This window comes from Kogia breviceps, chromosome 11, assembly GCF_026419965.1.
Source record: "Kogia breviceps isolate mKogBre1 chromosome 11, mKogBre1 haplotype 1, whole genome shotgun sequence".
NCBI lineage: Eukaryota > Metazoa > Chordata > Mammalia > Artiodactyla > Physeteridae > Kogia > Kogia breviceps.
The window spans coordinates 13,091,639-13,118,632 of NC_081320.1; the positions used below are offsets into that span (position 1 = coordinate 13,091,639).

Below are 26,994 nucleotides of genomic sequence, written 5' to 3' on the forward strand. Positions count from 1 at the left end.
CTTCTTCACCTTGATGGCTGGTGGCTGGCGGCTGGTGGCTGGTGGCTGGCCAACAGGGTAAACTAGAGGCATCTGTCCTGTGGTATAAAGACTTAAAGGAGGAAAATAAGAGGCCTCCTGAGAACAGAATGGAGGCAGAGAGAGGTGCAGGCCAAGAGAAACATGCAAACAGATTCAGACAACCTGATGCAGCAATATGCACCACCATCAACAGTGATGTGTCCAGGTGAATGACAGCTGGTCCAGATAGAGGACTTGTTCCTTCTATGAAATTAGAAGCCATGGTCCTATCGCCCAGTGTAGGTGCTAGTTACATTTTTACAAAAGTACAAACAAATTGAGTAGCTGAGAACAGAACTGAAAAATTCAAGGCCCAGGCTCAATGACCATATTATCTACAAGTTCCCTACTCATCTCTCCATCCACAGAACTCAAGAGGTTCTTTATTTGAACCTCTCTCAGCTCTTTACACACAATCTACTTGGTAGGACAGTTTCTGGTCTCTTAAGGCAGGGGCTCTGCCTTGCTCAGCTCGGTACCCCTTCTACTCTGCATGGGGTACAGCGATAGAGAGGGCACAGGTTAATAGAGCCAAACATGCATGGACCTTTAAATCCTGGCTCTGTGGTGTGAATCGGGGCAGTCTGTTACTTAATGCTCTCAAGTCTGTTTCCTTACTGTAAAGCGGGGGCAACTCAGAGGGTTATGGGCATTCGGTGAGGGGGCTTGCAGAAGCACTGAGCCCGGAGACTGGCACAGACAGACAATAATAAGCTACTTAACATGTGTTTACTGAGGGGATAGGCCTAACGTTCTCCAAAGTCATCAGTAAGAAAATTACATTTAAAAGAGTTACTTGGGCATTTCTATGTAATACTCAGTGCTGCTTTGATTTTTATAGAACCAACTCAGTGGGAATCAGCATGTACCAGTTAATCCCCTTCAAAATGTTTTGAAGTTGTCTTTGCTAGAGGTTCACTGAATATTGGACTGTTTGATTCACTGAGCAGGAATAAGGGGGTAGAACAGCCTTAATTAACCTGACAGCAGCAAATCCAAAACCAACAAAGCACACGAGACTGCAAAAGCACAAAACTACAATCGGCACCAAAAACTTGATCCACTTGTCTACAAAGCACTAGAAGACATCTGACAGAAAGAAAAAAAACAGAAACAGTTAATAAGTGAACGGGGTGCTGTATTCTGGCCCATGGCATTTCTAGCAGAAAACTTTTGGTTTTTAATTTTTAAAAAACTGACGATCACTCTACTACAACCAGCAAGCTAAATGTAAACATTCAGGTAAATTATTAGCTTTACTGTGGTTTCTAAAATAAACTCTGCTCCCACATCTCCAACGTGTGCCACAAGAGCACTGCCAGCTTTGGAACCATTCCTTGTTTAGAGAAACACTGTAGGCCCAAATAATGACACCCAGTAAGGTCACCTGTGTCACAATTCTCTGTTCACTGCCACTGCAGTGACTAGTAGAGAGACCTTCTGGGCCTCTTCCATTAAAAGACCCCAAAACAATACTACTTACTTAGGTGACTAAGTCAGAAGCAACCCACATCGACGCAATTATCCCACAGAAACATGAAGCGTTAATTATCTTCATCGTCAAGCCTCCGTAAAGACTTGGCCCGTTGTTAGCTCCATGTTTAGAATTTTCGTATTAATCCAAAAATAATTAAAACAAGATTCTACCTTCAGAGCTAGCTGTTCTTTCCCAGAAACCTAACTGACAGCACTGGTCTGTTTCTCTCTCCTCTCACCATTCCGCCAGCCTGGGCTGGGATCTGTTTCTGATAATACTGAATAAAAATGCCTCTCTCCAGTTCCTACAGCACATTCCACTACAACCTTTCACAGTGTTTTTAAAAGGCTTACAAATACCTTCTTTTTCCAGTCTATCTTGGGGCTATATCTTCCTGGGGGTAAAAGTTGAAGCTCAGGGAAATGAGTGACATGCGTTTACTCCACAGGTGTGGACCGGCTGAATGTTACTGGTGACCGAATCAAGTGCTTTAAAGAATCCAGAAACTGGAATTCAGCCAAAAAAGTGAAGAACCCTATCACTTTGCTTTAGGATAGCTAGCGTTTGACTTCTGGGATATTTTCAAAATGGCAACTCGGATATGAGTTGAGTCCATCGCTGGAACTACTAACATTTTACTCATCTCAGAGTTGGTGTGAATCTCTGTCCTTCTTCCATGCTATTTAAGAAACCACACAAACTACCGTGTTTCACATTTGAATCATACTTCAACTTTACATGGGGTTCTTAGTAACACAGGGCTCGGCGGGCATACCCAATAGCTACCTCTGACAAGTGGCCCCACATTGGACAGCACAGTTCTATAGATCAGTGATTTTTTTAATCAAGTACTTAAATATGACTTTGCCTTATTTACTGCTAGTTTCCCACCACAAAACCAAGTGTTCGATAAGCTTAAATTATTAACAGTTCAGCATTTTATAAGAACAAATTCCAGAGTCCCCTTTAGTGTCCCCCCCCTCCCCCGACACCGGCCTAGTTCAACTCCTTATTCTTTTAAACACTTAATCTCAGTGAAAGTTTCCTTCAATTTTCCCTTTCTGTAAAAGAAGATTCTTAATCTCTCTGTAGTCATAGCTTGCCCACTCATTTCCAGTAATGCTCAAGTCCTTGGTGAGGATGGATCCAGATAAGAGATGGCCATGTCTCTTCTTCTTCCTGAGGAGTGCCTACTGTCTTGGAACCTCATACAGACTTTTGCCAGCAGCAAACATAGAACAGACAACAGAAAATGATGTCCTCACCCCAGATATTTTTTCCCCTTTGGCCTTTGTATTTCATTGTGCTTTTCTCTCTTCTGTGTTCCTCCCACTGGGCACCTCTTTCCATTTTCAATTAGCTTCTTTTTAATAGAGTTGCTCTCTCTCCACCAGACTTAGTGCATCGGACCCGGGAATTAAAATAGTATCCCTCAACTCAGCTCTTCTGCCCTTTCAGCATTAATAACCCCTGGGACACAACAAAACAAAAAAAGAAACAAAACAAAACAGAACCTCCCTCAGACGGGGGGCAGGGAAACCCAACTTGTTCAAACCTTGATTCCTCTTCTCCAAAAGTACATCTGTCAGAGTCTTTATTCTGTGGTTCTATGTAGCTATTAGAAATGCCTGAATCAGCAAGACTGCCTGCCTACAGGAAGACAAAACTAACAACGAGAAAACAGACACCAGAAACAGCGTAATCCAGGTCACCCTCTTTGCCAGTGGCAGCCAAGGCTCTATGGCCAGGCACCTTGGCTTGCTTCCTTCATTTTCACTTTCTAAAACCCTTCTCTGCTTATAAATTGTGTTTTATGCACTGATACCACAATTTCTCTGAGTCCAGCAACCATTTTCTTCTCCTCAGACCCACCGTTCACACACACCACCAAGAAACCACAATGGCAAGCTCACCTCACATTGCTCTGTGGTTTTTTATCTCTAGCCTCACCTAATCGCTAGGCTTAGAGATGGAATCCTCTCATACTTCAACAGCTTGCCTGATACTGTTCATGGCCTGTCTAATCAAAAACTCTGCAGTGATCTAGACTAATGAAAGAGTTTTTCCTCTCTTCTTCTGTGAAAAATTCTATAACATCTCTTTCTTATAATCATTCATTTAGTTTCTGTTCTCTTAATGGCATTCTACTGAGACTTTGCAAACAGAACTGCAAATTCCTCTAAACAAGTGCTATGAGGGCCCTGGACCTGCTCTGGGTATTGAAAAAAAAACAGGTTTCCAAGTCTGCAAGGTTGAGAGTCAGATTCAAGACTGCGGCTAATCCACCAAGGCAGGATTACTCTTTGAAACACCTTTAGGAAGGCAACCAACCAGCTTCCCCTGGAGACAGCACTTTCAAAATGTCAGTAACTGGCACAGAGTTACAGACAGTTTCTATTTTTCTAATTTTCTCCATCTCCTCAAATTAAGTTACTGTTATTCTTCTGCTGACACTAGTTATTTCTGGCTTTGCTTCTATCTGCCACATGAAGGAGGAGGTCATGTTTGTTCAAAGTTCTCCTTCAAATTATTCCATCTTTTATTGAGTGCCTGCTATGAAATAAGCACTATGCTAGGTGCCAAGAGGAACTCAAAAAACAGATAAAGTGATCTGGAAGAGGAGAAAAATCTGTACCCAAACTCAGAAATATAGGGGCAGGAACAAAAGGGTAGGCAGGGTCCTGACTAGATCTGTATATATAATTAGCTGCTCTTCTGCACTTCTTTCTGCCATGTCACCATTCCTTACTGACTTCTTTTCCACTGTCTTTTATTAGTTGCGATTAATAGGTAATGCTCACCAGACTTCCTTCTCATCTAGTCCTTCCATGACCTCTATCCATATTAATCTTTTTGGTTGGCCTCTGCCTTAACTGCCTAGGCTGCCTCGAGAACTGCTGCAGGCTTTCACCTTTTTCTTTCTCTCTCGGGTGGTTCCACGGTGGTTCCTGTACCTCCCAGCAGATACAAAGAGAAGATGCCACACATGAAATATGAAAGGTTTTCCACTGTGTATCTGAACCCAAATCCCTGCAACTCATGTCCCTCATTTAAAAATTTTTGGTACAAGTTGAGTACAGTGAATTTTCCATACCTGGCCCATAAAATATGTTGAAAAAGTATTTGCTTTGCATCCACCAATAGGCAAGAATCGGAGAAGTCTGAGTTTCTGTAACGGAGATTTCTGTTAAACTAACATTTTCCAAACTTACGTTCTACAGATCACCAATTTTGTGAGTTTTAATAGGCATTAGGAGACAGGGAGTCTTTGGTTAAATACGCATGGGAAACACTGGGTTATACAAAGTTAAATGAGTTTCTTTACCGTAGGACTGTTGAGGGCCCCTCTAATATGCTAAAGTGAATCTCTCATTTCTTTTAATTAACTTTTATTGGAGTATAGTTACTTTACAATGTTGTGTTAGTATCTACTGTACAGCAAAGTGAATCAGCTATATGTATAAATGTATCCCCTCTTTTTTGGATTTCCTTCCCATTTAGGTCACCACAGAGCACTGAGGAGAGTTCCCTGTGCTGTACAGTAGGTTCTCATTAGTTCTCTATTTTACACATAGTATCAATAGTGTACGTATGTCCATCCCAATCTCCCAGTTCACCCCACACCCCCCGCCCCCTTGGTGTCCATACGTTCGTTCTCTACATCTGTGTCTCTATTTCTGCTTTTCTGCTTTGCAACTAAGTTCATCTGTATCATTTTTCTAGATTCCACATGTAAGCGATATTAATACGATATTTTTCTTCTCTTTCTCCCTTACTTCTGAAGTGACTCTCTTAGAGGAGAATATTAGGGAATATCATGTGAAGTGTTCCTCGACTGACCTTTTGACTCCATATCCTTTTTTTCATGGAGCAACTTCCAGGCACAATTCCTCCTCTGTAAACCCAGTACTTACTTCATGGGGTTATTATGAGGATTGAATAAGCTAATACAAATAAAATGCGTAGAACAGTGCTAGGCATATAATAAGCACTCCAAAAGAGACAACTATAATTATGACTACATCCCCATATGCAGATATTTAACATGGCAATATTCCCAGAAAAGCGAAAGGAGAAAATTTCTACTGTACAGTTAGTTGGCCCTCCGAATCCACAGTTGCGGAACCTGTGGATATGGAAGGCCTCTGCAGGTTCCGCAGCCATGGATATGGAGGGCCAAGGATACCAGGCCGTTTTACGTAAGGGACTTGAGCATCCATGAATTTTGGTATCCACAGGGGTCCCTAGAACCAATCCCCCATGGATACCAAGGGACTACTGTACAGTAGTTTCCACTGTTAGTGCCAAGTGGATGGAATGAGTCCTCCCTTTGCCTGAGAGGCACTGCTTGAGGCTACAAATAACAGAAAACATTTACAGAAATCAGTGATATATATGCCACAGTTACCAGTCAGAAACTTAGATCTTACAGAAAAAGCCCAAAGTTAAAAGGGTCTTATGAATTTTCTTCATTCCAAAAGGAACAAGGCTTGAGAATTTTGAGGGCTAAAGCAGTCCAAATACTCAGCACAGTCTCCGGTACATAATAAGCACTCAATAAAAGTTTGATGACAAACCTGAGAAATTAATGGAAAAATGACTATTACCTGAAATAACATCTCCTGTATTATTTCTAAATCACTATAAGACAACTGGGAAACCCATTACGTTTTTATATTTAGGCTCCCTCACTCTCCTTTATAATTGTTTAATCATTTAGGTGGAATATAAAAGTAGACAGAAGAATGGCTGCTGTATTTTGTTTAAGAGGTGCTATTAGAGGAACTTGATTAAATTTAATCTCACAGGGATGTCACAATAAAATCTGCTAAAAAAAGATCAAACTATAAAGGTAATATGCCTAGTACACAGTGGTGCTGCTTAAGTGACGTTTACATCTTTAAAGAATTAAAATAAATGAGGGACTTCCCTGGTGGCGCAGTGGTTAAGAATCCACCTGCTAATGCAGAGGACAGGGGTTTGATCCCTGGTCTGGGAAGATCCCACATGCCGCATAGCAACTAAGCCCATGCGCCACAACTACTGAGCCTGCGCTCTAGAGCCTGTGAGCCACAACTTCTGAGCCCGCATGCCATAACTAGTGAAGCCTGTGTGCCCTAGAGCCCGCGTGCCACAGCTACTAAAGCCCATGCGCTCTAGGGCCCGCACTCTAGGGCCGCAACTACTGAACCCACGTGCTGCAGCTACTGAAGCCCACGTTCCGCCAACGAGAAGCCACTGCACCACAACGAAGAGTAGCCCCTGCTCGCCGCAAATAGAGAAAGTCCGCATGCAGCAACGAAAATGAAATAAATGAGTTACCTCATATTTAAAATTTATACAGTAATTTTATACTTATAAATTTACACAGGACTCTATCTCTGCCTGTTCACCTAGGCTGGTTTTAGAACTCTGCAAAATTTTCTAAGAACTGAGAAATGATGAGAAACAGAAAACTGACCTATGAAGAATTAAATGGGTTAGTAGAAGGAAAAGAAAGTGCATTTTTTAAAACTCATGAAGGATCTTCCCAACTATTTTTTTCCTGATAACAACGATATCAAATACTTGCAGTTTTAAAATCCCAGATTCTAAGGCTATGACCTCAAAATAATCACTGCTTCTATCACCCAGTTTCTTCCTTTTATTTTATAACTTTCCTTCCTTCCTCCTTCCCTTTCTTCCTTTCTTTCTTTTTAAAACAAATAACCTGATAATTCTCACATTAAAAAATTCTAGGACAGGGGTCAGCAAACTATGGCCACGGGCCAAACAGGACTTGCTGCCTGTTTTGTATGCCAGATGGTCAAGACGGTTTTTTTTACATTGTTAAAGGATTGTAAAATAAAATAAAGAAAAATATGCAACGGAGACCTTATGTGGCCTGCAAAGCCTAAAATATTTAGTACCTGGCCCATTATGAAAAACTCTGCTGATTCTGTACTAGGATAATATTTATTAGAGTTAACCCAGTAATTTCATATAATTCACATCAATGACCAGTTCACAGTGAATTATTTTATGATGGCAATTAGAGTAAAACTCCATAACAATATTTGTTCTCTTTACGTATACCACTTGGTTCCAATAAACAATTAAATTGCTTTTTTTTTTTTTTTTTTTTAGAATGCTAGCACCAAACCCAGAACATTATGGAAGTTCAAATATCAAACTCAGACCATCTGAACAACAGTCCTTCAGTTATACAGCTAGTCTAAAGCAGAGGTGTGCCTAGCTAGAGGAAACCCTCTTCTCTCATGGGAATTCAGACCAACTGATAAGTGAAATAAGCCCTAACCATTTTCTCATATTGCATATCCCCCAAACTCACTTTGCTAAAAGAAATAAAATAATTCTCCCTTGATGCCTCTGAAGTCTACCCCAGGTGAGATATATATATAATCTGAAAATCTCTAATGTGTTTTCTGATTCCATTTTCTTATAGAGTTCTCTCAAAGTACCCAAAAGAAAACAAACTCAGTAACTCACTCCAGAGCAGGTCTCAGAACTCGGACTTTTAATGCTTCTAATATTCGGTTTAACTCCACAAATGGTTCTTTCTGGCTTGGGTCTACAGAAAGACCAGATTCCTGAAAAAAATTGAAAGAACTTTCATTAGCAGTAATCAGAATAAAGAGATATGGTAAAAGCATATTCTACATTATAAAATGTAAGGCAAATCACTAAAGATAATTTCTTTTTACCATGCATTTCTCTGGCAGAGACTGATGACTGAGCCCCAGTATCGTTCTTCCTCCTTTTCTATAATAGTAAAACCCCAAATTTTAGCTGGGCACATAACCCTATGGAATAAAGCTGGGCATGGCTTTCCAAAAATGTAAGTTCTGGCCAATGAAACATAAGTATATACTCTTTGCCCCTTCCTGTAATACAAAATGTCTAGCTGGGGTTCGGGCTATCCTGGGCCATGTGGACAAGGGACACCTTAGAAACAGCAGAGCTACAAGCAGCCAAGGTCCCTAACAGCTTCACGGCACATGGCTACCATATATACAGTGGATGGCTTACTACCTCCGATTTCTGTGTAAGAGAAATAAATTTGATTCTTGTTTAAGGCATCAGTATTTTAGGTCTCTGTTACTTGTAAACAAAACTTAATCCTAAATGACACAATTTATTTTAGGAAATTTATATGGACACACACACAAAATCCTGTAACATACAGAGGAAGACTTGAGTTATTGCTTATCTGAATTGTTTAACAGAAAAGGCTTACATTAGAGGTCTGGTTTACAGACTGGCTTTAAATTATTTAATCCTTACGGTCAGTCATTTTTCTAAATGGAAAATACAACAGCACAGAATGTAAGCCACAGAACAGAGTCTGAAAACACACAAATTGGAACTGAATCCAAGTTCCTCCACTAAGAACCTGTATGGCCTTGGGCTGGTTACTTCTCTAGACCTCAGATTCTATATCTGTAGAATGGGAGCAGTCATTTCTTCCTCACAGGGTTGCAGTGAGGAATAAAGGCAGGGCTTGGTGGGTGGTAAATACTCAATACAGGGCAGCTGCTAATATTATGACTATGCGGTATTGGTAAAGTGTTCTGAGACCCCTAACTTCATGTGTAATTGGATTAAAAGACAAATGCTGCTCACTTGAAGTAAATTTTAGCTTGAAATTCATTTGATAAACAAAGTTCTTTAAGCTGGGCTAGATGAGAAAAGCAAATATAAACCTCTTTGTCCTTTTCTTCTCTGCTATACTAACCTTCCCTCTTAAAAGAGATGTTTTATACATACTACTGTATATAGAAGATAACTAATAAGAACCTACTGTATAGCACAGGGAACTCTATTCAGTGCTCTGTAAGGACCTATATGGGAATGGAGTCTAGAAGAAAGTGTGTATATGTGTATGTATGGCTGATTCACTTTGCGGTGCAGCAGAAACTATCACGACATTGTAAATCAACTATGCTCCAATAAAAAAATTAATTAAAAAAATAAATAAAATGCCCTGGCTTATTTAAAAAAAACAAACAAAAAAACTCAAAAAAACCAAAGAGGAGATGTTTGAAAAAGTAGCATCACTTCTGACCCTTGATTGATGACCCGGGACTAACATTCTGGGGCAGGAATAAGGAAATAATTTGAATAACAAGTTCTAGGACTATAATTTTCACCAACTTAAAAAAAAAAAAAAACTTCCTAGTAAACTGAAGTCAGCCCAGATGATTAAAATGTAAAAATCTGTCTATGGCTTAGAAGACTTAAAAACTGCAAGGACTCCCCTTGTTTCTGTTCCATCCTCTCGCAGGTGGCACACTGTTACCTGGCAGAGCTCCTCAGCTACATCCAGCATTCCTTGTCGAAAGAAGTGCTCCACCATGACCTCATTGAGAAGCCTTTGGCTGTCTGCCTGCCAGCAGCCATCTATTCCCACACTGCTAATGTCAGAATCAAAATTCTGAAAAACAAGAAAGCAAATCATGAATTGACCAGGATACATCACTTGACATGTTTTCACCCCACCTAACTTAACAGAAACAATGGCCTTTGTTTCATTCTGAGACACCTCAAATAAGTACCCAATTCCAATTAATCTGTAGCTTATGAAAGGAATTAGCTTTTCCATTGCTCTTTTCTAAAACTTGCCACTCTCACTCATTATCGCTGGGAGGGTAAACAAGCACATTTTTTGACGGTATTTTGGGGAAATACATAAATTTAATGATGACTTCTGTGAATATAAATTGATTTCTAGGCATTATACAATAGCAATATTTTCAGAGGTGTGCAGTGATACCTGTAAAAGCATGTCTGGGCTTCCCTGGTGGCGCAGTGGTTGAGAATCCACCTGCCAATGCAGGGGACGTGGGTTTGAGCCCTGGTCTGGGAGGATCCCACATGCCACGGAGCAACTGGGCCCATGAGCCACAGCTACTGAGCCTGTGCGTCTGGAGCCTGTGCTCCGCAACAAGAGGGGCCACGACAGTGAGAGGCCTGCGCACCGCGATGAAGAGTGGCCCCCGCTCGCCGCCAACTAGAGAAAGCCCTTGCACAGAGATGAAGACCCAACACAGCCAAATAAATAAATAAATAAATTTATATATTAAAAAAAAAAAAGCATGTTCAATGCAGCACTGTCTAACAGAAAAAAAAGAAAAAAGAAAACCCATTATGTCCAGCATAGGATTATATTCAATAATCCATGGCACCTGCCAACAACTGCCATGCCAAGGTGGAGACTGGGGATAGGAGAATGGCCAGATAGTTCAAAGAACAGGCTCTGGGGCCAATCTACCTGGGTTTGAATCCTGGTTCTATCTTACTAGCTGTGTGATCTTGGCCAAAATTACTCAAGGTCTGTGAGCCTCAGTTTCCTTATCTTAAGCAGAGAAAAATACTCTTATGGGTTCAACTGCATCCTTGCACAATTCCTGTGTTGAAGTCCTAACTCCCAATACTTTATGAAGTTAAAATGAGGTCATTAAGGAGAGCCCTAATCCAACAGGACTGGTATCCTTATAAAAAGAGGAAATCAGGACACAGACAGGTATAGAGGGAAGACCATGTGTTACAGACCGAACGTCTGTGTCCCTCCCAAATTCCTACATGGAAGCCCCAGCAACACCCCAGTGTGACTGTATCTGGAGACAGAGTCTGGGAGAAAGTGGTAAAGGTTAAATGAAGTTCTAAGGGTGGGGCCCTAATCCGGTAGGCCTGGTGGTCTTGTAAAGACAAGGAACAAACACCAGGACCCGCTCGCTTGCTCACTCACTCTCCACCACATGAGGACACAGTGAGAAGGTGGTCATCTGCAAGCCAGGAAGGAGGGTGTCTACCTTCAACAGGCAATGAATTGGCCAGCACCTTGATCTTGAACTTCTCAGTCTCTAGAACTATGGGAAAACACATTTCTGTTGTTTAAACCACCCAGTCTATGGAATTTTGTTATGGCAGCCCAAGCAGACAATGACACCACATGATGACACAGGCAGAAGATGGCTATCTACAAGTCAGGGAGAAAGGCCTCAGAAGAAACCAACCCTGCCACACCTTGATACGGAACTTGCAGTCTCCAGAACTGTGGGAAAATAAATGTCTGTGTAAGCCACCCAGTCTGTGGTACTTTATTATAGCAGCCCTCATAAATTAATATACTTCCTTATTGATTCAATGAAATGGTAGTTGCTATTATGCTAGTATTACTATTCATAATTAAAAAGTGAGGTTCATTGCTCTGTATCTACTAACATGGAAAAATGTCCATAACACCTTAAGTGAAAAAAAGCAACTTCTACAAAACTACAAAATTATGACTCCATTTGTTAAAAAAAAAAAGAATCCTTAAAAACCCAACCTGTCTCTTCCACTGAATGTAGTTACAAAATCAGGAGTGAATGGAGTAGCTACTTGAGGAAACAAAAAAGTAAAAAGTAGTAAGCGGACTGGGGAGGAAGGCAAAGAACTGGCAGTGAGTTTACTACTTTTCTCCCTCCAATGTCTCTTAGCCTGGATGCAATGCAGCCAAAACCCACAACTGGGCACCCAGGATGTGGACAGAACACTCCAGGAGAAGCCCTTCGGTTCCGGCATGGGGAACAGGAGTGTATTCTCCTACCACATAGAGAGTGGGGGAAATCGCAGGCTTTTTCCCCTCCCTCTTCTTGTACTGTAGCTCAAGGCAGTCTGTAGTTAAATCAGTTTCTATTTCTACCCTTCACAGCAGTACCTAGATTATGTTTGACTGAATAACCATGGGACAAGAATCTTGGGAGACCTTTAGAATTCTGTCTACCACAGCAGGCAACCTAAAACTCTGGGGCACCTTTAGAAAGGGATCCTTCCTCTCCAGTCAGAGAAGCTATGGTCCCAAGAGCAAGGGGCAAAAACCCCTCTTGCATCTTTTCTCTCTGTCCTTCCACCCTGTAGCCCCAGATATAGGCAGAGTTATGGTAAATATACAGGAGAGCAGGGTAAGTAAAGCCCCAGATTTCTCGCTGGATGACTAAAAAGGCAGCCCCAGAGAGCCATAAAGTAGCAGGGAGATCACACAGAGAGAAAGGAATGCAGGTAAGTGATCCCCCCACCAAGTTGTTTATGAACTCCTGGGCTCACCCTCAAGTTATACAGGCATGGGTCTGACCCTCAGCAGCATACCACAGACTTTGAAAACTGAACTAAGAGACAGTCCTAGTTTCCAGGTCCCACAATGGCCACTGGTTGGCACACAAACAGAACATATCTGAATAGCTCTGTAACGGCTCTGGAAATGAAGCTGACATTGAAACTATTTTAAAACTCAGAGAAGACTGAGTAGCCTGAACCCAACCAGGTCAAGTCCGCTAAAACAAAAACATCAATATTCTCCACAGAACTTAAATAAGACCCAGAGGCTCAAAACATAATATTAAAAATGTCCAAAATACAATCCAAAATTATTTGTCATACGAAGACCTAGGAAAATCTAAATTCACATAAGGTGTTCAACAGACAACAATGCAAAGATGACAGATGTTGGTATCATCAAAGACGTTAGAACAATTATAAAATTGCTTCAAGAAGGAAGGGCAAACACTTTGAAACAAAAGACAGAAAGCCTCAGCACGAAACAAGATACAGTAATCAAAATTAAAAACTTGTTCCATGGACTCAACAGCAGAACAGAGGTGACAGCGCAAAAGTTAGTGAAGATAAATAGAAATTATCTAATCTGAATAGCCAAAGATTGAAAAAAACTGAACAGAGCCTCAGGGCCCTGCATGACAATAACAAAAGATCTAACAGTCATGTCAATGGAGTGCTAGAACAACAGAAGAGTACAGTGTAGAAAAAAATGTTTTTAATATTCTCCAAACCTGGCAAAAGACATAAATCTAGAGATTCAAGAAGCTCAGCAGACTCCTAAAAGGATAAATTCAAAGAAATCCACACTTAGACACTTCGTAATCAAACTGTTAAAAACTTAAGACAAAGAAAAAAATCTTGAAATAGTTATTGAGAAAAGTGATGCACTACTTATAGGGGAACTATAATTCAAATGACTACAGATTTCTCAATAGAAACCATGGAGACCAGAAGAAAGTGGCACACTTTTCAAGTACTAAAAGAAAAGAACTGTCATCCCCCAATTTTGTACCAAGTGAAAACATCCTTCAGGAATGAAGGTGAAATAAAGACATTCTCACATGAAGGAAAGCTGAATTTGTTGACAGAAGGCCTGCTCTAAAAGAATCGCTAAAAGTTCTCCTGATAGAAGGGAAATTATACTAGTGGAAGACAACTCGGAACATCAAGAGTGAAGGAAAAACAAAGCTACCTCTGAAAGCTTTCCCTGCCCAATTTTACTTCCACCGTCTTATCTTTCATAGGCATTACCCCCTGGTAAACCTCTTGCATTTCTTTCTTTCTTTCTTTTTTTTGAAGCACATGACTTTAATTTGACGAGATCATTTAGATTTACTGAAATTACAATCTTAGTCAATCATTGCTTAAATACAGTCCACACGACACAGGATTATTTTACAGTACATACACGAACAGGTAGTAATAGAACTGCAAACCACCTACCATTTACAATCACTACAATGCAGGAGAGCTCTCCTCTCCAAAAGTAAGCCCATTTTTCTTTAAAGAGCTATCTAGTCTTAGATGTCAAGTCAGTAGCCTAAGACTAAATATGCACATTAACATTTGGAATTACTCACACAAAAACAAAAAGCAAAATTACTTTGAGTCTTCATTTTTATTCATTTTCTTTTTATAGACCTCTTTCTTGGCCTGGCACTTAATCTAAAGAATGGAAATAATACAGGGTATCTAGATGCTACAGCAATAGTCTCCATGCCCATACTGAATAGACTATCTAGCACTAAAGAAAAGCCAGAATTGTTTGGATAAGGTTCTCTAATTTCCCATCTGCTTATCAGATTCTGCCTGTTGAGAGATGATTTCATAACAGTTCATCAATGCTTTTAAGCAAATTATTATATATTTATGCTGTCTATGACAACTAGAACACTAGAAGTGAAGATGGTGCTATCTTGTTCCTCTTCTGGACTAAGGTACAGGCCTAAAAGGGTAACTGATGTACACTCTCCCATATTTTATTTCCCCTGACAAATGGCCATTCAAGTGACTAAAGGAATGGGTATCAGAAGATGACAGAATTTATTATGAACTCAGAAATCTGCCTATAACTGTATAACTGTCTGAATGCACCCTATAAGCAAGAATCATTGAGACTAATTAAGATTCCTCACTGATCTATCAACCTCATTCAATCCAAATACAACCTTCAGATTTCTACTTATTCATTTAATGATTACTCCCCAACCGCATCAACCCCCAACAAATTTATCAGGTGTCTATTATTCTGCAGGAAAGAAAGAAAAAAAACTTTGGAAGACACAATGGTCAGCTCAAAGCACAGACCACATTAAAACAGACAATTTGGTTTCCCTGGTGGTGCAGTGGTTGAGAATCTGCCTGCCGATGCAGGGGACATGGGTTCGTGCCCCGGTCCGGGAAGATCCCACATGCCATGGAGCGGCTGGGCCCGTGAGCCATGGTCACTGAGCCTGCGCTCCGCAACGGGAGAGGCCACAACAGTGAAAGGCCGGCGTACCACAAAAAAAAAAAAAAAAAAAAAAAAAAAAAAACCAGACAATTTTTTTGGTAGTATATACTTAGTCAGGATTTTAATAGCTACCACCAGACAGTACTGCTCCAATCAAACAAAATAATTCCTTTAAATCTTTCCTTAATATACACACCAAAGGTACATGTTCACCTAGAAAACTTGATGACTTTAAAATGAGAAAGTCTAACATTTAAACAAATTTAGATGGTTTTACAATGCTCTTCATGTAACTTTATTCCTATAATGTGTACCATGGTCACTACTACACAGGTGGTAAGAAAAATCGAATACCCTTGCACTCAGGATACCTCTACTACATTCAAGTTCTAGAACTTATTTGCTAGTCTTGGAAAATACAACTAAGCATGAATAAGCAATGCATTTGATGAAAATTTCTGAGCTCCCTTCTACCGTTCTGATTTTCCAGTTTAAACTACTGAGGTCGATTAGTAAATTTTTTTCATAGCTTATTTTCTGCTCACATGCAGTAAAAATTAAAGCTAAAATTATATTGAGGAAATGCAATATAGTATCAGAACTCCTTTTGTTTTAACTGCACGTTCTTACTGTTGCATCAGAGCAAGGATCAGTTCTAGCCCCTGTTGCTAGGTGACCAAACTCATTTGCATGGCTGCCCAGGAAATCAGCAGCACCACAAACCAGCCAAGAAGTAGCTAGTGAAGAGAAACATCTGTCTATTACCACTTCTGTTTTACTATACTTTTTCCTTTTATATTTTTAAAGGAAAAGGAAAAAAAAGTGGAAAGATGTTCTTAAATGTGAAGGCAGGATTCAAAAAAGAATCAAAAGCAAAAAAGCACACATTCAAGGGTATGTCCGCCTAGAAAAGATATTATGGCTTAAAAAGAGAAATCAGGACACATAAATTCGTACACCACCTCATGTACTTTTAGTATCATTCACATTTTTGATGGATTAAAAGTTTTAAAATCTGGAAGCTAGGCAGAGGAGGAGTAAATAACTTTAACAGACCACCACTATGAAACCATGAAATCGAAAACCATCCTACCTCTCTGCCGTATCATGAACATGCTTACAAATTGGTTAGACTTAAGGACTGGCTTTCCCTGCTCACCACCCAAAACAAATCCATTTCTGAAATACATTTTATTAAATTATAATTATTGAGCAGGTAGTGATAACCATACATGATAAAACTCAGCATTCGTTTTAATTCCTCAGTGCTAATTCTTTAATACTGTGAATTTTTTTAAAACTTCTCCATCTACTTTTGAAGAAAAATTGGCCTGTGAACCTAACTATGTGCTGTTGCACCCACCAGGAATCAACTTCCCTTCTAAGCACCCAGTTAATCTGATTTAGCAGTGAGAGGTAAACTGCAAAGAATATTTAACAGAGAACAAAAAGACCCGGATTCTGGTTCCATGCAGGCTGGGAAAAGATACCTACTTCACTACAACCCCAAAAAGATGAGTATCCAAAAGAGGTTTTTTTTAAAAAAAATTCCTACCAATCAATAAAAAAGACAAATAACCCAGTAGAAAACAGTGGACAAATAACCAAGAAATTCACAAAGGAGAAAATCCACATGGTCAAACATGAAAAGATGCTCAACTTCAAAGATGATGAAGGAAATGCAAATTAATACAAATGGATACTATTTCACATGCATCTGATTGATTTAAATTTTTTAAAAGTCTGATAATACCAAGTGTAAGTAGGAATTGAGGAAACAGAAACTGTTATATATGTTCAGTGGGACTATAAATTGTTACAAACCCTTCAGGGAAAAATTGTTAAATTTTCTCTAGTAAACTTAGTAAAGGTGATGATGAGGTATACGCCCCATAATAAAATAATCCGTATGCAGGTATATACCAGACAGCAGTGCTTTGCCAACTATGGGTTGGAAAATAAATTTAGTAGTGTCTCATAATGAGCATTTATAACTGTTGCTCCTTTTAGACATTCCAGTCTCTCCTCTGCATGATATTCATACCTCTCCTTTAGTTTTCAAAGTTAAGAGGTAGGTAGATTAGCCAGATCAAGGAAGGTGGGGGCGGTTAGGGGGTGCACACCGCTAAGTTATTTCTTTATAAACAAAGGGGAGTCATGTGGCGTGGCCAGACATGTGCCAAACTACTCTGCTAGGCTTTTAAGATCCTTAAAATGCCCCACAATCCAACAACCTGTCACATTTACATCCCCGTCCTTCACAATTATTTTACATGTTATTTCACATACCTTTCTGCTCTGGTCAATCTGCTTCCCCAACTTCCTCCTTATCTGAACCAACTACAGAAATCTGAGCGACTATTTTACTAATTCTCCCAAAGAAGGCACATACCTCTTACCACTCTAGAAGCAAAGGACAGAAATTCATACATATAGTGGGTGCCCTCAGGGTACTAGGAATTAATTCTTTCAAAGAACTCCAGCTGGGAAAGGCTCTTCAAAGTCTTAAAATCTGGGCGTTTATCCCAGCTCTTCCATTTGCTTTCTAGTTCTGTGATCTCAGGCAGGTTACTTAACCAAAGTCTTAGTTTTCACATCTGTGTATGCCGACCACAATCTCTACCTCACAAGGTGTTGCTAAAGACTAAATTAAATAATGTACATGAAGATATCTACTATCAGTACCTATCCCCTGGTAAGCCTTCAATAACACAGATGCTGAATCTGAGGGCCAGGCCTTGCCACCAAATCTTCTGATTCTACATTTAAAAGAGCTTCATTTTAGAAAACATAAATAAAAATAAAAACACAAAAGCACTTTAACAGAGGCATTAACAATAAATTCATTAATGTAAAATCACTTGAATACAGTTAAGGACTGGATTAGTTGGCACAGCTTAACAGGTATAGGGGGCTTCCCTGGTGGCGCAGTGGTTGAGAATCCGCCTGCGGATGCAGGGGACATGGGTTCGTGCCCCGGTCCGGGAAGATCCCACGTCCCGCAGAGCGGCTGGGCCCGTGAGCCATGGCCGCTGAGCCTGTGAGTCTGGAGCCTGTGCTCCGCAAAGGGAGAAGCCACAACAGTGAGAGGCCTGCATATACCACCAAAAAAAAAAAAAAAAAAAAAAAAAAAAAATAGGTATAGGGTCTGTTTCCCCTCTCAACCCAACCTAACTTGGATGCTAGACCAAGCAAGCTGTTTCATCTAGACTCAGGCAAAAGTAGGTTTGTTCCCCACTCCAGATCCAGTGGTGCTCTCTGATCCTGTATCCTAATCTGAGACTTGACTGCAAAGGTCCAGGCTTTCCTCTGTGGACTAGACTATAATTCAACAAATAATTATCATTACCAACTGAATAATGTAGTTTCATTCTGCTCAGAGCCTAAAACTAATAACGTAATGGGACACGTGGCAGAGAAAGCGGAACTCAACTCCTCTTCTGAGAATGATCTTCAGACTGAAAAGGGCAAAACCAATACTGTTTCACAGAAACTGAAGCCCAGTACAAGTGAAGAGACCCAGAGAGCAACTAGCTGCTTAAGTCAGGACTCTTGCTTCCTACAAACAGAAATCTCTTTTGCCCAAGTAAGTTGGATTTTAAAAGAGGCACAAGTAACCAGGGGTAGACAGGAAGATAAATGGGTCTCAAAAGATTTCCCCTCCCTTATTCTCGCAACATGTAGGTTTTGCTTCCCACAAGAGACCAGATTCTTTCAAGGGCTACTAATCACTCCAGGGCTCACGTATTTTCAGCCCTTCTTTCCATAAGGGCTCTAATGAGAAAGATCCTAGGGAAGGACGTTGAGGTACCCATCCTGGAGCAACCAAAGGTGGCCAAGCCTGGATGGCTCAGGCCCATCCTCACACCATGCAGCACTGTGACCGAAGTGGACATGGTATCAAGAACACGGCTGCTCCTATTCAAACCACATAATTTAAAAAGGAACATCTTCCATCCTGACCACAAAAATATGAGATTTTTATTAAATGCCTTGCTAGTAATTGGTGGCGGGGGGGGGGATGGTGAAGGCGGTTAGTTTGACATGTTTTATTTTTAGGGAATTTGTTCCTAGCTTCTAATCACTGTTGTCTTTTTATAACTTTGTTCACCATTCCTTTTCAATAATTCTAAAAATTCCACCCAAAACATAAATCAAATTATCTGCCTATATTTCAGAACTCAAAACTTAGCTTTTTCATCTTAGACTAAATTTTCTAGCCTTTTCAATTTCCTTCATTTCCTTCCTTAATCTCCTTCCTTCGTTAACGTCTCTCTACTACAAGGATTTATCCATTACATAGTAAGAACTTTAGAGCCAGTACTTATCTGACCTCACCCACTCAAACCAAATGACTTTTTAAGGCTAAAACCCCCAAATTTTCTCCTGCCAGTATCTTTTTCTCCTCTCATACCCCTGTCATGCCTGCATAAAAGGCAGTTCCAAACGGCTCACCCAGAACTATCTTAAAATATTCTCTATTTCACTTTTTATAGCCTTACTCCATTTTTTAACAATCATGTTGCCTCACCAGTGTAGATGCTCCATCTAGTGGCAGAAGATTTTCCCCCTTAAAACATTACCAGCCCTGCAATGGCCTAACTGATTTCCTAGCACAGCACAGTGTTTAAGAACAAACTCTTGAGTGATACCTTTTCCCAAACATCAATTCACCACTTCCAAGCTGTATACCTGCGGTATGTTACTTAATATTTCTGAATCTTAGCTTCCTCATATGTGAAATGGGAATAATGTACCTGCATCATGGGCTATAAATGTATGTAAAGCTCTCAGCTCAGTATCTGGAACATGGTCAACACTCCATTAAGTGAGAGCTGTATTTTCCTACTCCTGACTTCTCCTTAGTCTAATTTCATCCTATCTAATGAAGGCAAGCAAATCCTCAAATGCTTTCATCGTTTCCTCCCTTTCCCCCTAATCTCCTTGGAACAAATCCTGAGGTTTTCCATCACTGGCCTGTCCCCAGCCTGATTTTGTCCTAGTCCTGACAAGGGCAGCCACTCCAATCCAGTCAGTCCCTGAGAGTCTTTACAGGAGTCAAGCATTTTCTCAGCTGTTCAGCTCCTTTCTGGGTGCCACAGAAGAACCACACCTCACTGCTCCTCTGCTCTAAATCTTACCCATTCTTCCAAATCAAATTTAAAATATCAACTCCAGAAACCTTTGATTAATCAAGAGCATAATGATCTTCCCTTTCTTTTTATAGTAAGCAGAGTCCATCCTATGCAAACTTACTTTTTTTTTTTTTCAGTGGTACGCGGGCCTCTCACTGTTGTGGCCTCTCCCGTTGCGGAGCACAGGCTCCGGACGCGCAGGCCCAGCGACCATGGCTCACAGGCCCAGCCGCTCTGCGGCATGTGGGATCTTCCCGGACCGGGGCACGAACCCGTGTCCTCTGCATCGGCAGGCAGACTCTCAACCACTGCGCCACCAGGGAAGCCCGCAAACTTACTTTATGTTGCCTCGGAATCTTTCTAGTTCTTTTATGTGTATAAAAAGGGGCTTGGGGCTTGAGTGGTTGAGAGTCTGCCTGCCGATGCAGAGGACACGGGTTCGTGCCCCGGTCCGGGAAGATCCCACATGCCGCAGAGCGGCTGGGCCTGTGAGCCATGGTCGCTGGGCCTGCGCGTCCGGAGCCTGTGCTCCGCAACGGGAGAGGCCACAACAGTGAGAGGCCCGCGTACCACTGAAAAAAAAAAGCAAAAAAAGCACCCTTACATGAACAAACTAGACCACAATCTTCTAAAGAACTGTATGTTTCACTTTCCGCTGTCCCATGGCAAATTTTAGACACTTTAAAATCTTAGCGCTATCTCTCTCTCTCTCTCTCTCTCTCTCTCTCTCTCTCTCTCTCACACACACACACACACACACACACACACACACACACACACACACACACGAGTCTAAAGCAATAATTGTTTTTATTGACTTTTCTTAGGAATTAAACTTTAAAAAAGTCAAAAGACTAAGTAAAACACTAAATAAAATACACTAAACAGGAGAGAATTTTAGATTTTCTTAAAATAGAGAAGGAATTTAAAAAGTATAAAATAAATCTTAAAAACACATTTAAAAAAATTTTACCACAAAACCCAATGGTTATTATATATTATAAACTATGATTATACTACAAGCATTTGGAAATGGTCAACACGTTAAAGCAGACATCTTCAATAACTTTTTATGTTGGCAATAATTAAAAGCCAGAAAATGTCTTGGCTAACATCATAAACTTCTTTTCTGTGTACATTTTCAGCGAAATGATGACTAAAGAACTTTAAAAGGAGAACTGAAACGTTAAAGGAAAAAATAAATCATTTAAATAAGCATGTCAAAAATTTACTGAAGTTCCTCACTCAACAACCAACCTGCTCATAAAGGAGTCACTGGCTTCTTTACTGGCCCCCTCTCAGCAGGGTGGGAACATGTGTCCATAACATGGTACTCCCAGGCCGCTGGATGACATTCCAGTTTATTACTCAAGGCTGTTGGTTGTGTAAAGGCTTGAGCCTTTAAAGGCTTGAGCCACAACGGCTTTAGCTTTATCCTGTTTGTTTACCAGTCCAGACAAGTGCACCCAGCCTTTATAGCCGGCGGCCCCAGAAGCTTGCACAAATTTACCAGGTGCAAACGAGAAGAGCAGGAAGGCTTTACAAGGCAATGGAGTCTTAGACAACAACAGCCAACACAGAGTTCCTCATATGCATGGGAAGCTCATGTACAAGGTCTAGGTAGTTCTAGCAGGGTAGCAGCTTCGTTTACAGCTGAGGCAAAGTAGATGCCCCCCCACCCCAAAAAAGGGGAGAGAATGTACTGGAAAATGTTAGCAAACTGGGCTAAGAGATCCAAGCTTTCTGCTGTGCCCCAGGACTATAATTCAACAAATATCACCAGTATCAACTTAATGATCTTACTTCATATGATAGATCAGAAGAATCTAGAAGCCGGGTCACCTAGAACCTAAACTACTTTCACAGGAACATAAAACCTACGCCCCAAAAAGAAATTACTTGAAAAAGCCCTTATAACTTCCAAGTACCATGATGAAAAATGTCTTCAAAAGAGAAATGAGTAAATTAAAATATTTAATTAGCAACATTCACCTCAAACACATCCCCCCTAAAAAAGTCAGAATATAGATTACTCACTATGTGTTCCCTTGTTATCCAATCTCAAAAAGATACTTCCATTTCTAGCACCAAATACATTTAAATGCTTTGTCTCAAAGATCAGCCAAAATATGATAACCCTTATGAATATCTATAAAGACTTGCCAGATCAGGAGGAAGACATATTTAGCAAGTCACCAGTAGCTGGGGGACAAGAGTAAAAGAGAGATCTGATGATAATTATGACAGGGCAAGACATAAGCTAGGAAACAAGGACATATGGTCACCCTACCACTGGCAGAATGCAAAGCTCCTTAATTATTTGCCCAAACGTTCCAAATCCTGGTGGCCAGTAGTCCACACACTTGAGGTAGGACTGCTGAGGCCGCCCCTACCCAGAATCTGGGATCTTTTCTCAGACGCTTTCTCTGATCGGCTGCTTTGGAAGCTCCAGCTAGTCTCACTGTCACGGCATGTTCTGGTCCCGCTGCCCCCCGACACTGGCATAACTGCAGGCAGCCTGGTGGTCAATGCCTCCAGGAACCTCCTGGGGTCTGAACCGTCATTAGAACGCCTTGGTCACTGTCAGCCACCAAAATCCGAAGCTTCCTAAACACCACCAGTAGTTACCTCACCCTAAAGAAACAGAGAGTTCCTCACCCACAGTGATTTAAGACCACCTCTAAAGGGCCCCCATCACCATTCCAGGAGGTCTTTAAGCAGTACACGCCAACAACCACTTCACGTACCAGCTGACCGCGTCCAGCGCCACAGCCCCCAGAAGCCTGAGGCTGAAGCCACTTCCAAAGCTGTGTTCGATCCCCTGCAATTAACAAACAGGCATCACAAGCTCAAAGCTATTTCAGAGAACACTTGTGGCCTTCCCAGCCTCTGCTGGCAACGGCCATCGCTGACCGCAAAATGAGGCTGCCGCCGCCACCACCACTCCTCTGCCTCTTTGGCTGAGGCGAAGCCCACGGCACTGTCGGGGTGGTGAGAGCTCTCCGAAAGCTCACTAACACTTCTGAAGGCACAGCTACCCAAACAGTCCCCGGAGCCCCACCACTCACAGCCCTGTCACGCCGTACCGACCAGTTGACCACATCTCCTTAGGGGCATCTAGTGCTCACTGAGGCTGCCTCGAGCCTAGCTTTTCAATACTACTGCTCTGCATGATTATTTCTAATAGACTTACCCACGAGTTAGAGCCACTCTCTGGATTCCACGAGTTTCTACGTTACAGCTACTGTTCTCATGCATACATATGGAGCAGCTCATGAGACTGGCTTTACTACAAACAGCTCTCCCCAAAAGTTCTTCCTACCCTCCCGGAAGTTTACAGTGTGTGAACAAAAATGTCCATAACCAGTCACAAACTCCCCAATGTTTGACTATTTCAAACTCCTCTGAAATAGTCAGAGGTATCCCACAGTAACCTTAGGCCACTTCTCTTAGTCGCCACTAGGACTATGAACTCCAAGGGCAAAACTGGCCCAGTGCTAAAGGTGAGAACTGCTTAAAAGTAAACCACCAAGTTAAAGATTTAAGAGATGTCACAAGAGCAACTATATTCCGATAAAAATTAAAAAAGAAAAACCACCCAATACAAGCAACAGGCCTTGCTAGCTAGCAACCAACCCACTCACACAGAAAGCAACACCGGAGAAAAGTGGCTAGCATGCCCACAGGAAGACAACAAGAGTTAGAAAGATGCAGGGGAGACAGATGCAAGCGTGTTTTCCTAATCATCCCCTAACAGAGGCAGAGTCGTGGCCTGGGAATTACTCAGGAAGTAGGAAAAGTTACTTCTATAAACAAACTCCCTCACAGTGAGTTAAAATTTCTTGGAAATTTACTCATCATGACACTAGGAGCAGTAATCATTTTAGCAAATGGGTAAAAGACAAGGCTGTAAAAAGAGAAGGTTTTTGGTTTGTTTTCTTTTTGTTTTTTAAATAACAGCAACAGGGGACTTTAAGAATAACATAGTAAAACCAGATCTGCAAAAGTTTATTAAAAGCAAGGATAAAAGAAACAACATAAAATAATCTGAGAAAGCTAATGTTATTGAAGCAGTGACAGGAGATGAAGGATGACGCTACAGCACACCAGACACTCCCTTCAACACCATACCTTATCAATGGCTTTTCCAACCCGAGAAACACTGCTGTGGATGTCTTTGTGGTCTGAGGCCAATTTTTGAACAGTATCCTTTATTCTCTTACAGCACTGTGTCAAAACAAGCGAAAGAGTCCCTGATAATTCAGCATCTTGACCTATAAAAAAGAAAGAAAGGAAGAAGATTGGTTATTCACAAAAGCAAATCCAAAGATGGCAAGTTACAAATTGGCCCTTTGGAACATGAAAGATGGAAGTAAAGTGAAGAAAAATCAGTGTCTGCTTTGAACAGATAGATAGATGGTCACATTCATAGATAATATTTTTCAAGTGAATACTAAGAAAGCTATTTTAATTTTTTATTGTTTGGAATAAACTGTAAAATTTTACTATGAAATAAATCACGTTTGTAATTACGAAGATCAGGAGACAATAATACTGTGAAGGCATTTTTCAGAAAATATGCCTCCATGAATAAACTCACTTATTCAATCCACTTCAACAGTCCAAGTCATTCTCACATTTTAATTATTGCTAAATTTCCTAAAGAGAGATAAATCTAAATGCTTTATGTTCTACATAAAGAAGAAAAAACAAACTTCTTTGGATACCGTGATGAAAACAGTGAAAAGAGAAACACGGCAGAAAAGAGTTAACATATCCCCACCTGTAAGCAACAGTGAGCCATTCTTAACCAGTTAGAGGGTAGGAACCCTCCTGAAATCCAAGTTCCCAGATGCCAGCCAAGGGTCAACCTTGCAAGCAGGCCTGGAACCGGAGGGTTCCTGTGCCTCAACTGTATAATGTGGTTTGTGCTGAACTACTTTTCTTCTTGGCATCCCTGGAATTTCGGTATCTGCTAGACAGAGGGTGCCTATATGACAAGTACCCAGTAAACACCTGAATACTGTGTCTCTAAGTGAGCTTCCCTGGTAGGTAACACTTCACACTTGTTAGGATTTGATGTTAGAGGAACTAAGCGTGCCCTGTGTGACTCCACTGGGAGAGGACTCTTGAAAGCTTTCTCCTGGTTTCCTCTGGACTATGCCCCATGTGACTTTTCCCTTGGCTGATTTTTGCCTTGTATCTTTTTGCTGTAATAAATGTTAGCCATAAGTATGGGTATGACTACCTGCTGAGTCCAGTACACCCTCCTGGTAATCACTAGAACCTAAAGGTAGTCTTGGGAACCCTGACACACAAAATTAATCAACTGAATTTACTACAGTTTATATCCTCTTTCCCTGTGTTACTTCCTCAGGAAATAGGGAGGAGGAAGAGAAAGAGAAGAACTAAGAGAGAACAAATTCAGTTATACTTGTCAATTACCTCATAGATCTACATAAGCAACAGACCTGGCTCCTGAAATCCTGCTCATAGTGGTGGTACTTAAACTTTAATTTATATCAGAAATTTGGCTGCGCTAACACCCAGCGCAGACAAATTAAAAAAAAAAAAAAAAAAAAAAAAAGCCCGAAAGTACAGTAGCCTTAGGATGTTTATTCATTCAACAGCTATTTATTGAGCACTCAATTATGTGACAGGTATAGGAAGTGTCCAGGCAAAAATCTCTGCCCTAAAGCTTACCTTCTGGTGAGGAAGATAAACACAAAGTAAGTCAATTATACAGTAAGACAAAAAAGGATACGTGCCACTGGCAGGAGTGGGGGGAAGCAGAGTAAAACAAATGGGGAGTGTATGTGGCTTGAGCAATTGTAATCTTAAACAGGTGGACATCGTAGGCCTCACTGAGAAAGTGACATTTGGGCAAAGACTTGAAAGAAGCGAGGGAATTAGCCATGTGGCTACCTCGGGGGGTGAAGGGTAGCAGAATATGCCACGCCAAAATAGCTTCTTTGGCGTAAGAATGATTTTGAGCTGATTATTCTGAGAAACAGCAGACACAGAAGCTCTGAAAACAGCTTAGAAGTTGCCCTTTGGTAAAGGAAATTTAAATTCATAAAATAAACCTCCATTTGTAAGGGTATCTCCCTCTCTGTACCAGGCAGAGAAGAATGACTCTAAACCTCTAAAGAAATTTTTTTATCATGATGACAGCTCAGACTTAGATCTGTATAACAAACCTTATTCTTGTTTATTGTGCTTTTCCTGGTAACCTCTCCATTACTGGCCTCCCCATACCAACCTTTCTTTTGTCTTTAGCTGAAGATGGTATTTAAGCCTGAATTCTAAGCCACCTCTTTGAGTTACTCATTTTTCCCTGAGAATCTCCCACATACACATGAGGTATACCTGTTAACAAACTGTCTGTTTTCACTGGTTAATCTGTCTTTTAATATAGTAATTCTCAGCCAAGAGCTTGCAAGGGTAGAAAGAAAATTATTTTTCCTCCCCTACAGAGGAAAGCATTCCAGACTGAGGGGGACAAAGCCCTATTGCAGAAATATGCCTTGATTATTCAAGAAATAGCAAAGAGGCCAGTGTGGCTAAAGTAGACTTCTGGCAAAGGAAATCAGTAGGAGAGGAAGCCCAGGAGACCAGGGAGGGTCCTGATCTTGTAGGGCCTTTCTGGTACTGTAAAGTCTTTGCCTTTTACTTTCTTTGAGTGGTAGGAATGCCCATTGCAAAGTTTTGAGCAGAACAGCTACATATACTGACGTAACATTTTAATACAGTCATTCTGGCTGATGATAGGA

The 26,994-nt window shown here is 40.9% G+C and overlaps 1 protein-coding gene across 1 annotated transcript in view; it reads right to left on the reverse strand.

Moving 5' to 3' along the window:
* Positions 1-26,994, reverse strand: part of RMND5A (required for meiotic nuclear division 5 homolog A) — a 60,249-nt gene that overhangs the window by 16,133 nt on the left and 17,122 nt on the right. The window contains exons 2-4 of the mRNA XM_059079363.2: positions 24,353-24,495; positions 9,837-9,971; positions 8,027-8,127 (exon numbers count right to left, since the gene is read on the reverse strand). Coding sequence (XP_058935346.1) covers positions 8,027-8,127; positions 9,837-9,971; positions 24,353-24,495 — 379 coding nt within the window. The remainder of the gene's footprint in view (positions 1-8,026; positions 8,128-9,836; positions 9,972-24,352; positions 24,496-26,994) is intronic.